This window comes from Mytilus trossulus, chromosome 5, assembly GCF_036588685.1.
Source record: "Mytilus trossulus isolate FHL-02 chromosome 5, PNRI_Mtr1.1.1.hap1, whole genome shotgun sequence".
Taxonomy (NCBI): Eukaryota; Metazoa; Mollusca; class Bivalvia; order Mytilida; family Mytilidae; genus Mytilus; species Mytilus trossulus.
The window spans coordinates 40,416,591-40,435,125 of NC_086377.1; the positions used below are offsets into that span (position 1 = coordinate 40,416,591).

The following is an 18,535-nucleotide window of genomic DNA, read 5'->3' on the forward strand; positions in this document are numbered from 1 at the left end:
TTTCGTTCCATACACAGAAATACAAGTATTGAGATGCTCAAAATGACTAGTTTTGCAATCTCTGTGTCAGTATCTATCTTCACATATTTTCAGTGACATACGAACTTCAATTCTACTTAAAAAAACACAAACATTTTTTGGGAGTGATTTTATTTTAAAAGTAGATCCATGGTTGCTATGGTTACCGAATGGTTCATTAATTTAACTCAAATTCACTTATCAATAAATTTAGTTTACTTCAGTTACATTTTGATAATTTAAAGACTGAAAAAGAAAAAAAACCCCACACACAACGATATGTCAATTTGAAAGGAGAACTAAATTAGATAAACCTCAGAAATATTGCAAAATGGTACTATTTTAAAAAAAAAAGTGCATCTCACAAAAATTACCATAATTCTTTTAATCTTGATAATTCGACCAAAAAAACTCTTTCTAGTTGTTTTGTATCTATGTGTACTTCATAAAAATGCAAAAAACTCATTTTGGTTCTAATACCTCCATAAGCCTGAAAATCTCATGGCTGGTCACATATTTGTAACTCCTTTTTGCGTTGATGTTTTGTACATACCTGGCTTTCAACCTGTTTGGTCTAAGGCGTTCTTGATGACGGTAAATCAAGAAAAGCGCTTCAAAAGCACACCATAAATAATGTGTTATTCTTCAGCAGTTTTTGAGGAATTGTTATCGCTATAAACAATCAAACATCAGAAGTAATTACCACGTGATGTTGTTGTAAAGTATTAATATTTCATTGAAAAAATATATCATTAAAAGAGAAACTTTCAATTTACGTTGGCTATTTTGAAATAAAAGTAATTATATTTGATATTTGAAATCTTTATTTGTTATATACATTGTACTGTATACTATTGTCAACTCTTCTGATATCACTCCAGAATGTAACTTTTTCACATACGTGTCTTTAACCCTAAAAAGGAAACAAATCAATAATTTATTAACAATGCATCTAAACATTTCAACCAACAATATTTCCCCGTTCACTTCGTCTGATTTTGTTTGAGCTTTGATACTATATAATGAATGATTAAACATCGATTTCCGATACAGTTGTATTTTTCTGATGAGTGTTTTGTGGACAAAAACTCGCGTTTAGACAACAAAATTGTAATTCTTCTATCTTTCATAAGTTTATTTCTTATAAATATGGCTTTAAGTCGTAGTGTAGTATATCTTTTTATATTAACAGGTCTTTTAGTTAAGTGTACATGCATTTCGGTTACATTATTGATAAATTAGATACATCGATTATTGGAATTTCTGGTTGATGTAAAAATCTGAAGAAAATCCTTATAATTCAGATAATAGTTTTCGTTGCATGTGCATCGGGTAATATATGTAATTTTATATATTGCAGATCATTTTACTTACGGTATTTACGCAATTTACTCCACCAGTCGCAGGAGGACATTGACACATCCAACCCCCTCCAAAACTCTGGCAGGTACCACCATTCATACATGGCATTGAAGCACAAGGAGTCGCTAAAACAACATGAATACAAATGATACATGTTCTGACGGTAAATTAATTGTAAACTATTATGATTCTGAAATAAAAGATCCTCAACGTAACACATGACTTAAGATTGTGTTCATTTATATGGTTCTTGTTTTAGGATAAAACAACGTTTCGTCTTCAGAGATAAACAATTGCATTTAGAAGACATAATTTAAATTGTAAACTGACACATGATACAAAATGGTTGATTTTATATCTATTGCAACTTGTAAGTGGACTAATTCAATGTAAATATTGAATGTTGTTATCATGAGCAAAATTGCCTTGACAAACACGATATAAAAATAATAATACATACGAGAGTACAAGTAGATAGTAAATAATAAAAAAAAAGAAACAATGTTCATGCAATCAAATGTAAACTAATGTGTTTTTCTGTATACCTTTGTCCAACTTAAAATAAAATGATATATAGCAACTCGTTAAAGGATATCGAGATATTTTTAAAAAAATGTTCAAGAAAAGGATAGTTTGTGCACATATTGACCCTATTGTAACTTTTAAACACAATGACGTAACAGTTATAGCCTGTGAACAATACTAATTAAAAGCTGTTTTTCCAACAGCCTTAATTTCTAATTAATTATTTGTGTAATTAACAAGAAGAACAAAAAGGATATGATTTAGGTTTATAAAAAGGAAATTTAAAACAATATGATATGAACATACAGAAACAAACACTTGATTGAAACAATTTATGAACATATATCTGGTTGGTATAAATAAACGAAGAATCGAAAGAAAAAAGAACAATCACAAAAATACTTAACTCTGAGGGAAATCAAGTGATAAAATACATCAAACGAATGAACAACAACTGTCATATTTCTGACTTTGAACAGATATTTTCAAAGGTATAAAATGGCGGATAAAATATGGTTTTATTGCGCTGAACCTCTCACTTGTACGACAGTCGCATCAAAATCCAGTATACTGACAACGATGTGTGAAAAAACAAGTAAAAATGTCACAAACAGAGGAACGACAACAACACGAACCCTACCAAAACTGTGGGTTAATTTCAGGTTCTCCGGAAAGGTAATAAAATAAACATACTTTGCTACTCTTTAATGTAAGGAAAAGCATTGAGTGCTTCTCATTTTGTACTGTAGAAATAAAACAAGTTTTTTTCGGTATTGATCCCTCCTTTGTATATCATTGCTTTTGTTATATTTTTCTCAAACCAGCCTGCACTAGCAGAAAGTGTATGTATTACCGATTCCTATATTTAGACTGTAGTAGATAACTTTATACAGAATACACAAGACACATGAGTGTCTAGTAGTTTAATTTTGAGAAACTAAGTACTGATTTAAAAGCATGGTGTTATTATAATGATTATAAATAATTATTTGATGAAGCCAACCAAGGTGGTCGAGTGGTCTAGCGCGTCGGATACAGTGCAGGCGATATATATAAACGAGTCTAAATTGAAAACTACGTTCAAATCTATGATTGCGTTTGATAAAACCGCAATTTTTATACGTGTGCATGTAAAACAAATTTCGTTGTAATATATATAGATATACTGTTTTTACGAAATGATTTCAAACTTTTGATTCGAAGAAAAAGGTGTAAGGTTTTTGTGACGCACCAACTCTTAAAATAGTATTAACCACAGCTCTATCCCATTTGCGCATGTGACAAAATTCGATGATCTTAGATTCGGAACATACTATTTTATTCATGACGGTGACAATATTTGCTTTGTATCAGGAAACAATCTTACACCAAATTCAAGTATAATCATTGTTCTCAATTAGTTTGCAATATGTTTAACCTGCAATGCATGAAATCGTTAAAAACTTCTAAATTTGGAGGGATGTTTCAATTTTATGGAAAGTCCAAGACGATTATTTTTTAAAATTCCTCATTCTAAACCTAAATAAAAATAGTTTGTTTTGTTAAGAACATTCTGTTTCGTAATTTAATAAAAGCGGACGTTAACATGTCTCAAATGTCACTTAGATTACGTTTTCTGTTCGACAACATGTAGATGTATTCTTCCGATTCCGTCTAAATAACGAAACATGGCAAAACGCGCTTACAGGTAATTTTACAAACCTTATGTAAATTGAATGTGTTTTATTGATTCAGTTGAAATATAGTTTTGAATTCATATTTTTGTTAAAATTGAATGTATGTCACAAATCAATATTTTAAGGTAGATTTCATGTAAGAAATAATTCAGTTGATACAGACACATGTATTTTATCAATCGATGTTTTTAGGTAATTTATATATACAAGTATGAATAGTTGAGACAGTTGTGCTATATTTTCTCAACATAACACGGACTTTCAAGTTTTTCATTGAAATTATATGTAAAATAGGCCCTGATTACATAAACACCGTTTGACATGCTCGAGACTACAAACACTCGATGGAAAACGCATGCAAATATTTAAGAGAAGAGCGATTACCTAATGAAATATCATGCTGTCATTCTACTCCCGTTTATTATTTATAGAGATCTGTATTGCATAAAATTATCCTTTTTTTTTATATGTATTACAAAAAATCTGTTAATTTATTTGATGTGTATGAAATTAGTCTTAATAGTGTTTTGATAATCAGAATATATGCTTAAAAATTGGAGAATGGAAATGGGTAATGTGCCAAATAAACTCATCATAGATACCAGGACTAAATTTAGTATATACGCCAGACGCGCGTTTCGTCTACAAAAGACTCATCAGTGACGCTCGAAGGCCAAATAAAGTTCTGAGTTGAAGAGCATTGAGGACCAAAATTCCTAAAAGTTTTGCCAAAAACAGCTAAGGTAATCTATGCCTGAGGTAGAAAAGAGACAACAACCCGACCATAGAGCAGACAACAGCCGAAGGCTTTATGTATACCTACTTTCACACAAAGTTCCTGTAAAACCATCAGCACAGTTACATGATCCCATGATACATGTTCCTTCATTTTGACAAGTTACACCAGTACACAAATCAACTGGATCTGTATGCAAAATTTATGTATATCATATGGATTGAATAGTAACAGTTATGTCATACATTTTTGTCATAGTAATCTGGGAATAAAAGTTGCTAAGAAATATGATAATTTTAAAAAGTATCTGATCGTAGCATTTTATATCAATTCCTAATATTTTTTGTATTTTATTTCAAATTAAAGGCGTTTAATTACTATATATGCTTATGTATACCTACTTTCGCACATTTCTCCAGTAAAACCATCTAAACAGACACACATCCCTTCGACACATGTCCCGTTTGCACAAGTTACAGTTTCACACGGGTCAATAACATGATCTGTATGCAAAATATATCTATATATATTGATACTCATAATACTTGAGGAATACTGGTTTGTCATTGTAATAAAAGAACAAATTGCTACCATATAATATAATTAAAAAATGTATTTACTGTGCATCAGGTAGAACAATCTATGACAAAACCAGACAAATTGAATCAACTTTATATTAATGTACATAATCGTTCAATAGAAAGAACATATTATTTTAATATTTTACTTAATCTAATTCAAAGTTATTTCCATTTTGTTGTTATTTTAGTGTGGTCTTGTGTTTATATTAAGATTAGATACTTATTAAATGTTAAGTGGAGTTATCATAAAATAAGAAACTGATACTCAAAATCAGTACTCAGTAATTCGAGCCAGGATGGAAACTATGATTTCCAATTGGTACGATACAGCCAGACATTGTTTGAATAGAAATTTACAAATATGGTGTATATGCAATATAACCACAAAGACTATATAAGTTTGATTAACTTGTGTCTCATCCCTTTTGCACATTTACGCAAATATAATATGTTTAAACTAAACTATAACCACAAACGATAGCTAAATCCATCTAAGTTCAAACTTGCCAAAGGGAGATACAAGCTTAGTTTCTAACAGTTTCAAAATTTATCAAAACAGACCAGTTTTAGAAAGGTATGCTATGAATAAGGTCAGTACCAAAGTACTTATTACTGTGATGATTATACCCTCGGCTACTGATAGTCCACCAGCTGATGTATTGAATCGGTGATGTAAAAAGGAAAACAACACATTAATAATTGAAAACATTGAAATGATTTTCTAGATTTACCAACAACAAATGGAAGTTTTTCATGACCTTGACTGGCTAAACAGTCCTTTGATGATCGGCTGGATTTATACCTTCATTAGCCTGCATGTAAAATACTACATTAATCGCAAAGAAGAGTTGAGCACAAGGAAAATCCATAGCGCATGTCGTATCATTCCGATATACTAATATCAGCCTGAGGGATGATATTGGTCGAGGGCGACGTCACATGCTATACAATGACGTCATTTATCGGTCATTCAATAAACGATTTCACGCCACAATGACATTTTAATTTGCGACTCATTGAACAAAAATACTTCATTAATATATCGTCGAGATTTTATTTTAATTATATACAGAAAACATGGACATCCAAGTAAGGGTATGATAAAAGTTAGACGTGTGATACAGGGATGTGGTAAAGAGACGTGATAAGGATCTGCGTCAAACTTGAGTGATTCGGATTAAACAGCAATCTTTTATCAAGTATTCAAAACTATTGTGTTTACTTCTAAATATATGATACCTCGTTATAAGTACAGTGTAACGTGCTTAATCCGACACCTGACCATTCCAACGTCATTCTGTAACCGACACATTTACATGGTCCCAATGTGTGTCTATCCTTGCAGAAAAAAAAACTTGAGTATTCCGACACACTGATTACATTACTTTCTGGTGTGTCGGATAACACAGGTTACACTGTATATATATGTACAAGTTGTAATGTTGTACACATTATAATTTGTACATATTTTTTGTACAAGTTATCAGTGTTTTATGACCTGCTAAACAAATATGGACGATGCAAGCACACAGTCTTTTGCGTCGCATATTTCTGTCATAATTTCACAACTTCATGATTCAGTCTAATTCTGTGCATTGATACAAAAACATCATAAGACCACACAAAGATTTTGTATGGATATGAATATGGTATAAGGACAATAATAAAATTAGAATTTTAACCATTCAGGTATCCTCGTTTCCAGATTGAAGACAAGGAGAATAGCACTAAATGTTAGGTTGAAGTATATTTTTTTTAATTTAAAACATTACACTGGTACTTTTTATAAGATACACCTGTATCACCTGTTGCAAGAAGGTAGGTGTCAAACAACTTATTACTTGTACAAAAACCCTGTACAAATTATAATTTGTAAAAACTTACATCTTGTAAACAACATATATACTACTTACCCTCACACGTAGATCCGGTAACATTTGGTGGACATACACACGTTCCGTTTTCACATGTTCCATTCATACAATCAATGAGATTGCATGGATCCTCAACTATTGAAATATAATAAAACAAGATGTTCATATGTGTATATACAGAGGTGTATTACATTTGTATTGTACCAGGTGTACATCGTGTACTATATCACATAGGTAATGATATAAAAGAATAAGACAAACGTATCATGACTATCTCAGTTTACTTTTTTTTCAAAACATTTATGTTTTATGTATAAAATTGAGAGTGGCAATGGGGAATGTGTCAAAGAGACAACAACCCGACCACAGAAAAAAAACAACCCTAGGTGTCCTTCAGCTGGCCCCTAAACAAATATATACTAGTTTAGTGATAATGAACGCCATACTAATCATCATGTATATAAAAACTGATATAGCAAAAAGATATTTTAAAGGCATTTCCGGCATTTTTAGATAAACAACGTAAACGTGACACTGCATATGCATGATGTTCAAAATGACTATCGTTACCATTATCACACCAAATGCACTGTTTACAATTACTTCCATGTAATGCACACCTAGACAATGAAATTGTTAGCATCAGAAAACAACATGATCACGTTATGGGCAGGTTTCTTTCGTAGCAATAATTAAGATATCTCTGTTATATCAATTAGGGCGAAAAGTACCAAACTCATAGATCGAAAGTAAACTGATAAACAAGAGTACACAACACATAACATAGAAAGCTATCAATGGTATCAATTAGGCGTAGACCAGTACATATTATTTTTTATTTTCTATTTCTTTTTCTTTTTTTGTTGGTGTTGACGGTAAGGGGTATGTACTATGGCTAAATTTAATTATGAACAGAGACAAATATAAATGTGATCCAGAAGGTAAATCAAATATTTTATTTCTTGAAAGTAGTTCCGAATTTTATCGAACTAAAAATGTGTTTATAATGTAATTAGAGACAATGATTTTTACAACTATCATGAATGGATCTCCATGAATTGATTTGGGGAAGTTTGATAGTTCTTAAAAGATGTCATAATTACGTTTGCTAAAAAAAAACTGTAGCCTTTGGCAAATGATTGTTTGATTGGTTTTTTGTTGATAAATAGTCAGCTGCAATTAAACTCATATTATTAAGAAAGTACACATTCACAATTAAGTAAAATTGGTGGGTCCTATAATTAATGCCGTGTAATATGAAGAAGTATATGGCTAAATATTTGACCATCCAGCACATCCAAACTGTCGGCTTCTTTGGCAAGGGTTTAAAAGACGATCGGACGAATACTTGATTAGATTATATCTATCTAATCTTATCGTGGAGTGATTTCGGAAATGAATAGTCTAGACAGGTACCAACTGTAAACATATTGTCTATGACATGATTGTAGAGAGCCGTGGTGTAGTGGTAAGTGCATCGGTCTTATAACACAAAGGTTCCTGGTTCGATTCCCGTTTGGGATGAAAATTTCAGGAACTCAATTTTCGGCTCTCCCTTGACACCATTTGCGAGTATGGTCTTGAGGAAACGATGATAGTCCGTCGGACGGGCACGATAAATGGCTGGCCCGTGTTAAGAGAGAGCCATATCTCTTGCACTTTAAAGACACCCTTGTATATTTCGAAAAAGAGTAGGCTAATGCCGCTACAAGGCAGCACTCGCACCCGCAAAGTGGAAAGGGATTAATATAAGTTGTAAAACTTGTTTCCAAATCCACTATAAATAAATATGTTTAAACTATGACATGATGAAATCAATACCTGTTTTCAACTACATTTAAACATTTGATTTTTATCAATGGGATCACAGGTGATTTAAGCTTAGAGTACACTACACCATATCGAGTTTATCTCAAGTGAACACGACATTCAAATACTAAAAAAACAACTACTGGATTTTTTTTAGGAATAGTCGATCATAAGAAGTTAAGACAGCAGTATTAGTTAGTCTACAATTGTAATCTACTATCATAATATGTGGGTTTTGAATTACATGATCGGGATTTTATATTTTGTGATACTTGTGGTCATTACACGTCAGTTTAATCAGCAGAATACAAGTATTGCCATTTCTACACTGAATTATGTTTCGCTTTATATTAACCTGTTTCGGAACATTTATTTGATATACTGTTTGCGTGAAACGTCTTAAGATAACTTACTTTGGCATTCATTCCCAGTGAAATTGTCAGGGCACCAGCAAACTTTGTTCCACTTTCCATCATGAAAACATGTTCCATTGTTAAGACATGGATTTGGATCACATGGATTCAACAAGACTAATTATAGAATATTACATATATATCAAGCCTATATATAAAAAGTCTTATGCCAACATGCATATTCGTTTTTCAAGATAAAGCGTCAAATTACTTCCTTGTAAATTTGACAGTTTGATCAACAACCAACTCTCGCAAACATGTTTAACCTCGTCAAATTATAAAGATGCATGCCAAAAAAAGACAGCAAGTAACATTTGTATGGTTGCTGTATATAATATATATTTATCGTTTATTGTTTTGTACATACATCTAGCGGTTAGTTTCTTGTTTTAATTATTATACAGTTGTCTTGGTCGTCTTTCATAGATTGTTTTGTGGTGTACTAGGTCATTGATGAAGGCCATTTATATACATACATCGTTTGTTCTGTTGAATACACCAGATAGGTAGATTTCTGTATAATTAGCTATGTAGTATATATTCGGTCGAAGGATTCTATATATCTTGATATAACATTACACAACTTTAGTTTTAGTTTTTACCAACTACATGCCTGTATATCTATGTCTCCGTCAAAGATTAAGACTACATTTTTAATTTTCAATTATGATTTGTTTTGTTTGTTTATGTGTTTGTCCAGAATTAAGGCTAAAAACTTGACCTCCTTTCATTTGTATTGTTTATATCCGTAACGTAAAACAAAAACAAAACAATATTCTATCGTAAATATTCTACAAAAGAACGAACATATACTCAATAAAAAACATATCAATATTGTAGGAAACTGTAATATGAGTAGAACAAGGCCTTCCTGTTGAACAGTTTAAAACTTACTTTCACAGAATTCACCTGCATACGGATGAACACAGACGCACTTTATTTCCCATAGGTTACGGTAACAGGCTCCTCCATTTTGACAAGGGTTTGAATCACAGGGGTCGATAGCCGCTAAAAATATCATTGTGTAATTAATAAAAACAGAAACGTATACACAATCGTCATTTCCATGTTGAAATGATAATATGTGTTTCTGCTATCCTGTATATAAATGCTTAGGACAATAAAAACTTTTACTAACTACAGTTCAAACCTAAAAGGGACAAGAGGCACTGATACATCTGGCGCATCGGGAAAAGATGTTTAAAGAAATATAACGAGTCTCGTTTCTTCAGAAGCTTTCAATAAAAACACACGTTCTTCAAAGCAATGATAATTAAAAGATTACAAAAAATAAAGAAAACAACTGTGATTACCTACGAAACAACAATCTGATAAAAGAGAAAAATGGAATTAAAAACATTTACTTTATAATCTTAACGTTGAGTGTAGAATACACAAGTAGGTAAACCATTTTTTAGATGATATATTCAGTGTTTGAGAATCTCTTGTTATTTTATTATAATTCGTACTATTTTTTAATATAATACGCCTTATGTTTTTCTCTTATGCTCTAATAACATTAAAAGGAACTTACTTTGACATCTTGGACCAGCGTAGCCTTTTGGACATTGACATTGAGCTTTTTCCCATAAGTCGAGTGTACATGTGCCGCCATTTTCGCATGGATTAGGATCACATCCGTCTAAAAAAAAATAACAGTGATCAAATTATTGGAAAATACTGAACTAAAAGTATCTAGCAATATTGTTTTGTATATTCCTGAAAAAAACAAAATTAAATGTTTCGAGTTTCTGTCGATTTTATCAAAATATATGTAATGTTCTGCTAAATATATAGGATAGAGATTAAGAAAACATTAATAGGCGTCTCATTTGTGGTTTCTGATCTCGGATCCCGCTTACTGTTTTGTCTGAAACCCGTGTACCGAGTACACTATGTACGTTAATAATTCTCATGTTTTGGTAATTTGCTGTGTCCCGCTAGATTTCACGTTTTGACGGCGCAATCATTTGACTTTCACATGTCAGGCTTACAAAAAAGTGGCAATCCCGCGTCGCGGTTAGACCCCAATGTGACCCCCATTGATGACTGCGATTGTTGTGTAATACTCTTCTTTGTCCTCAGGTTAATAATACGATGTACGTGTAGTTCAAAATGACCAATACGTCCATAGTAAAGTTCGCTTTAACTTCCTATCATATTGAAACAAATGACATACAACGTTCAACCCGTTACGCGTATCTGTAATTTAATTTCAAAACCCATAAACAAATTAAATGATAGTACTACTGACTGTTGCTCCGTATATTCGCAATACAACATACAACATTTGTATGTGAAATGCTTACGATACTGTTATGCTTGGTGGGACAATTGTGATGTACTATTACAACTGTATTGATCAGTTTCAGTGGTATGTGTTACAATTCATTTAATGAATGGCTATTATCTATTTTGAATTTATTGAACCATAAAACTAATTTTTGACTCTTCACATTGAATAATCCGCGAAGCGGATTATGTAAAATGTGAAGAGTCAAAAATTAGTTTTATGGTTCAATAAAATCAAAAAAAATTATTGCCTTTCATTATAAATAAATTTCTATCAAAAATAAGGCTCAAAGAACTTTTTATATTATTTATATTAACAATAACAACGTACACACATGTTGGCGTATGAATACACAATGTCAGAGTGGGCGTGTCGCCATCAAAATTGACAACATTGAAAATAAAACTAATAATTTTAACCAATCAGAAGACAGTAAAAACACCAAATTTATTTATATCTGCATATAATTTCGACACCATTTAGTTTGCTACATAGATACTAACCCTCACTAATGACCTGTTGTTTTGGTTTATTGCCAAATTGTAGTTTTATTTTTTTTTTTCTTACATGTTAAATATCTCTAATTTGCATTTTAATCGAACAAGACAAAACTCAAGCTTACTTGAAGAATTATTATTTACACGTTGATTTTCGACCTATTGACTACGAAATTAATTAGCCTGTTAACCTGTGTAGATCTTTCGTGTGCAAAGTGTATTAACAAGTTTCGTTTCGACATAATGATATAAAACTGGATTGACAAATGTTTCCTTGAAGGGGAAATGATATATATTTTTTTAAATCATTATATATCAACGTTAGTCAATAACGATCATACAATATTGTAATATTCACTATTGAATATTTCTACTTTTATTTCCAATCAAACGGTGTGTGCTTATTTCAAATTTACATATTGAGGTTTAGTTTTGATTAATTACTGCACTAACTATTTTGCTTGAACCTGTCATATTCTGTAAATTTTAAAACCGCCTCGGTGGTCTCGTGATGCGTGTTTGCCTCGAGTGCGAGAGGTCGTGGGTTTGAACCTCGGCCAGGTCCAACTAAAGACTTTAAAATTGGTAATTGCTGTTTCTCCGCCAAGTTGCATCATTAGGGAGTAAGAGCAAAGCCAGGTTGGCTCTACGCCAGAATACTGTGTTTGGATAAGGTGACATTTCTTCCTGGAGACTTGTGAGCTAGCACGTATAATATCCGACTCAAAGTGTCGGTCTAGTACAAAGCATGGTAAATTTTGATAACATTAAGATGCTTATTCGCAAACATTTTTTTTTAAACGTATGATCTACATGTATTACTCGTCTGTTGAAAAGTAGGTGAGACCGTCCTTTAATCTATAAATTTATTCTCACAATTTATACAACACAAATCAGATTAGTTTACCACTGAAATACTGTATAAAATACGTACTGTTCTAACAAAACATTATATTTGATAATAAGTCATATTTGTACTTACTATCACAGTTGGGTCCTCCATAGTTCCATGGACACGAACACGTGTAACCAGTTGTTGTTGGTGTACATGTTCCACCATGTTTACAAGGTTGGGAATCGCAGGGATTCGTCTGGTCTGTTCATAAATCAGAAAATAATGAAATGCAAAAAATAATAGGTATTTACTAACATGTATGTACGTTTGCTTTTAATTAAAGTAAGGACTTAAACATGTGTCGTATTTGTAGGGTCGGAAACAGAAAAAAATATTTAGATCTCATATTGTTTTTATTGATTAAATAACAATATTCCAAGGTTCTAAACTTGTATTGGGAATATGTGGTAAACCTCCGAAATTTGAATTCCAAGGTTGATAATGACTTGAAAATACAGTACTACTTACCGCAGTTATATCCCGAATAACCTGGTTGGCATGAACAAGTATAGCTCCCAGCACTGGTGGGATGACACGTTCCATGTGCACAAGGAGTAATACTGCATTGGTCTTGATCTAAAAAAATACGTTATGTGTTCCATCAATGAAAAATAGGATGGTTTCGGAAAAAAATGTGTAAATCCGGTACAAAAGGTATAATAGGTAATTGTGGAGAACTAATTTCTAAATTACAAATATTCACTGAGTGCATATTTCTGCAAATTGCAAGTGATTTTGCCAAATTCTGCAAACATGTAAATTAATGAACAATTCGTGCCCTTTTCCGGTACAGATAAAACAACGAAAGTTGATATAAACATACACGAAAAAGAATATACAGTTCTACTACGTGTTCTTACCGCAGTTATGTCCTAAATAATAAAATTGATATGAACAAGTGTAGCTGCTAGTTCTGCTTGTGTACCATAACCACACGGATGGTGGCTGCATAGGTCTTGGTATAAAAGATTCAGTATATGGTCAATTACTTCTAATAGGGAAATCAATACATTTAGAAAACCGTATAAACCAGGCACAATTTCTAAAATATCTCAGTATGGAAAAACACTATCTTAAATAATAAATTTCATGGTTTCATTAAAACTTGCAAATTTCAGTTTCGTGGTTTTGCCTTGATGTGCACATACTCTACATAATCAACGAAATTTGATACCTTCGAACAGAAATGAATAAAGAATACTATTTCATGAACTTACCGCAGTTATGTCCTGAATAACCTGTTTGGCATGAACAAGTGTAGCTACCATCATTAGTGGGATAACAAGTTCCATGATCACATGGATGCTGACTGCATGGGTCTTGATCTAGAAAATACTCTATGTGTCACCTTCTTATCTTTCATTTTTACTGTTTTATGTCTGTATGTATGTTTGTGTTTTTAATACATTTTACGTTGCTCTGTACTTGTACATCCTGTGATTGTTTTATGATAATTGTTGTATTTGTGTTTTTCATGTTTGCTTATGTGTTTTGTCTATATAGATAGATGAAGATGTGGTATGAGTGCCAATGAGACAACTCTCTATCCAAAACACAATTTAGAAAAAAAGTAAAGCATTATAAGTCAAAGTACATCCTTCACAGAGCATTGGCTCACACCGAACAGAAAGCTATAAAGGGCATTGTTGTGTTTCTTTGTTACATATGTCTTGGCTCTGTACTTATTCATCCCTTCATTCGTTACTGGTGCTAAATGTTTGTACTATTGTATTTCAATTTGGCTAATGCGCTTAATTTATATACCTGTTGGTACGACTTTGTTATATATTTGTTTGTTTGTATACGGTTTACCACTGTATTTTTTTACCATTTTTACCTATAATGTCTGTAAGGTCTGTTCACAAATCGTTTTCAATAAAATCGAATTCGATGCGACTGTCATTCAAGTGAGAGGTTAAGCTAGCTATAAAATCGTGGCCAATCAAAATGAACATAAAGAATGGTTTGACAAATCAATACATTCAGAGAACTGGAAAATCAAAAGTGAAAATAACATCTTTCATAAAGTTCGTAAAGCTTACCATATCGTAATTTTGTCGTGAGCAGCTTATATAAAACCTGTTGAACATTTAGATTCTTAGTGATATTGACAAAACAAAATGCAGGACATTTGTTATCCTATAAACATACGAAAATGAATATACAGTACTACTTTAGATACTTACCACAGTTATTTCCCGAATAACCTCTTTGACAGGAACAAGTGTAGCTACCAGTCCTGGTTGGATAACAAGTGCCATGCCCACACGGAGTATTGCTACATGGGTCTTGATCTGAAACATAAATAATGTGTTCCATGATTAAAACATGTTGAAAAAGAGAATGGTTTAGGATACACACTGAAAACCACTGTATAAATCATAAACAATCTGTTAAATAGGTGTATAAAGCAGAGATTCCGTCGTTTGAAAGAAAAGTGAAATAACAAAATACCGAACTCAAAACGTAGAGTTCGTACGTAAATAGCAAAATCAAAATTTTAAACACATCAAGGGAATGGCTAGAAAATTGTCATATTCCGGACTTAAAGCGACAATAATTAACTGATGTTCTAATTTGGTGTACATTTAGTACCGTTCATAAATTTGGAGGAACTCAGACAGGGGAACACCTTACCAACTAGTACTACAATACAGTTATCAAATATATGATAAGGGACAGGTGATAGTTTATTATGGTTCGAATCGTAAGTATCAATCGTAACGCAGTGATCATGTTAGTTTCTGTTCACACACAAAAAGAAAAGAGAGGCGACAGATACCAGAAGGATATCCAAACTCATAGATAAAAATTATACACTAAAAACGCCATGATTTCAAAGGAAACCACAAACAGAAACAAAAAGTACACAAAATAATAACGGAAAAGAAATACTAAGTAACACGAACCCCATTAAAAACTAAGAGTGATCTCAGGGGCTCCGGAAGGGTAAGCAGATCCTGCTCACATGTGGTCCATCAAATAATTATATCGCACTCCATCATCTATTATTGTTAGACGTATTTTTAACGTTTTTGTTAATATAAAAGTGTAAATTCAATATTTATGATTCTCATTAAAAGAAACGCAAGTATAGCATACCAAATATATAGCCGACAATCGTTTATGTAGTTTATCTGATTTCCAATATATGCTGATGCAACCAACATCTCAAAACATCAAATATAGGCAACTGCCAGATGATTTACATAGGCAGTTGTTTCACCAGTCTCTAATTATGATTTATATTTTTTCATTTTTGATTGGCAATATAAGACATTTTACACAATGTCTACACCTAATTCAATATTTAATCGATATCTACGAGGATTCTTTTTCTTTAATGAATTGTATTGAATATTAAGCGCGATATTTTTTGGTTTCTCATAGCCACTCTTCAAAGTGTTCGTATTAACTGCTCATTTCATTAATTAGTTCATTCGGATTATTTCAAAATCGATGAAAAAAGGACCGAATTTCTATAATAATAAATTATCATATATGAGATAAAATAAAGATATACAATATCAAAATTGGTGAAAAGGAAACCTCAACCATATCGGGCTCGAAGGAAATCCCAGGCCGAAAGTTTTTCATCAAACGGCAAATTCAAAACCTCAAACTCACCAAACGAATGAGAAATGACTGTCATATTCCTTACTTGGTACTGACATTTCCTTTTTTTTTTATAATTGTGGATTAAACATTGATCGACAAATTACCACAGTGTGATCCAAAATAACCAGTTTGACAAGAACAGGTAAAATCGCCATTACTATTATTGTAGCAAGTTCCATGTACACATGGATTTACGCTGCATGGGTTTTTATCTGACAATGTATTCTATCTATAAAGCATTGGTACTTGTTTTGTAAAATAATATTACCGGCGATATTTAATATAATTATGTTTGCTATGCATCTTTCTAACGTGTTATAAAAAAGACACACACCACCTCGTTTTTACAGAAATGTTTTAAATAAAACAATTCATATCGCACGTTCAATTGAATTCTTGTATGAACAATTTGTTTTATAAATGAGTCTATTTGTGTTCTGATTCGAAAATTATGCACACTTCTATATGTTTTGTTAATATAAATTGATATGCAATGTCAATTAAACCGAAGCAATAGATATATGGGAGTCATTAATGAGAGGCGCAAGATACCAGAGGGACATTCAAATTCATTATAAGTCAAAAGACATTAAACCACCGAAAAAACAACAGTTCATAAAACACGACAAAGAAAACTTAGGAATGGGCAACAAGAACCACAACAAAAACAGGATAAGCAGATTGAAAAAAAAATGACATCACCATGGTAAAAACGACAATTCACCAACACTACAGAGAAAACTACACAGATTGAAAAAACTATCTCCGAAGATAGTTATCATGTAGAGTACTCAGGAACGGTAAACTGTTCCTGCTTTTCACGTTGCAGACTTCATACTGCTAGTTGTAATTAGACACTTGATTATAAGGCTCATTAATGACCTGGTATCTCAAATTTGAGTAAAGAAGATAACAATTTAACTTATGACAGCTAACATATAACTTGAAACAGAAAAAAATCAATACCTTCTACCAGTTCAGTATCCCGAGTGTACCGTCTAAACACATTTTGTCCAGCTTTTCCCCCTTTTATCAATTAATCGTTTTAAACTAGACTCAGACGTTAGAATGGATATGTCTCCATATACCTGTATGGCTCAAATAGATCCAACATTGAATAATCAGAACTTGTTTACACTTATTAAAATTCTCATCAAAAACAAATTAGGACAACTTACCACAATGTGTTCCCGAATAACCAGTATGACATTTACATGTGTAACCGCCATTAGTACTAGTGGTGCACGTCCCGTGTTCGCATGGATTGACACTGCATGGGTTTGTATCTAACAAAGGATAATGTATTTCTTTTACAAAGTATTGGTATTTGTAATGTGAAATTATTGCGACCATTAATATCTTGCACAATCATGTTTTTTATGATTCTTTTTTAGAAGTAAAACAAAATGCACACAACACATTTGGCACGTTTACCATTACAATGATTAGATGAAAAAGAACATATGATTTCCAATCATAAACACTTAAAATGTCAGCTACAAGCAACTCTTAAGACCAACTTATCACAATTTGCTCCATAATAACCAGTATGGCATGTACATGTATAACCGCCATTACCACTGGTGGTGCATGTCCCGTGTTGACATGGATTTACGCTGCATGGGTTTGTATTTAACAAAGTATAGTGCATTATATTTACAAAACTTGATTGTGTAATTATTGCAACCATCAATTTCTAAATCGTTTTTGCTATGCACATTTTTACGAAATATTAAAGACACAAAACACATTAGTTTTTTACTGAGCTGTTGCATATATTACATTTTATCTGACACTCTTACCACCAACAATATTCGATGAAATGTATATATGAGTTCCAACCATACAAACATGAAATATCAAATATAAACAACGCTTAAGATCACCTTACCACAATCTGTTCCATAGTAACCAGTATGACATGTACAAGTGTATCCGCCATTTCCACTTGGTACACAAGTGCCGTGTACGCATGGATTTACACTACATGGGTTTGTATCTAAAAATATATAATGTTTTCTATTTACATAGCATTGATATTTGTTTTGTGCAATTATTACGACCATCGATATCTTATACAATCAAGTTTGCTATGAATCTTTTTCACACTTAATACTTAAAACACACACATAATAGCTTTTTTTACTGAGCTGTTGCTTATATAACATTTTATCTGGCACTCATACCACCAACAAGATTCGATGAAAACGTATATATTAGTTTCAACCATAAAACTAA

General features: G+C 32.1%; 1 protein-coding gene across 1 annotated transcript; it reads right to left on the reverse strand.

Annotated features, from left to right (window-relative positions):
* Positions 1–925: 925 nt before the first annotated feature.
* On the reverse strand, positions 926–17,650 carry LOC134717944 (fibropellin-1-like). The gene is made up of 13 exons (XM_063580444.1): positions 17,476–17,650; positions 14,866–14,973; positions 13,897–14,004; positions 13,148–13,255; positions 12,767–12,880; positions 10,529–10,636; positions 9,889–10,002; positions 8,995–9,111; positions 6,812–6,907; positions 4,719–4,820; positions 4,405–4,506; positions 1,393–1,505; positions 926–931 (listed from the first exon to the last, which is right to left on the reverse strand). Exons 1-13 carry the CDS (start codon positions 17,648–17,650, stop codon positions 926–928), a joined length of 1,371 nt encoding a protein of 456 aa, XP_063436514.1.
* Between the last annotated feature and the right edge of the window lie 885 nt (positions 17,651–18,535).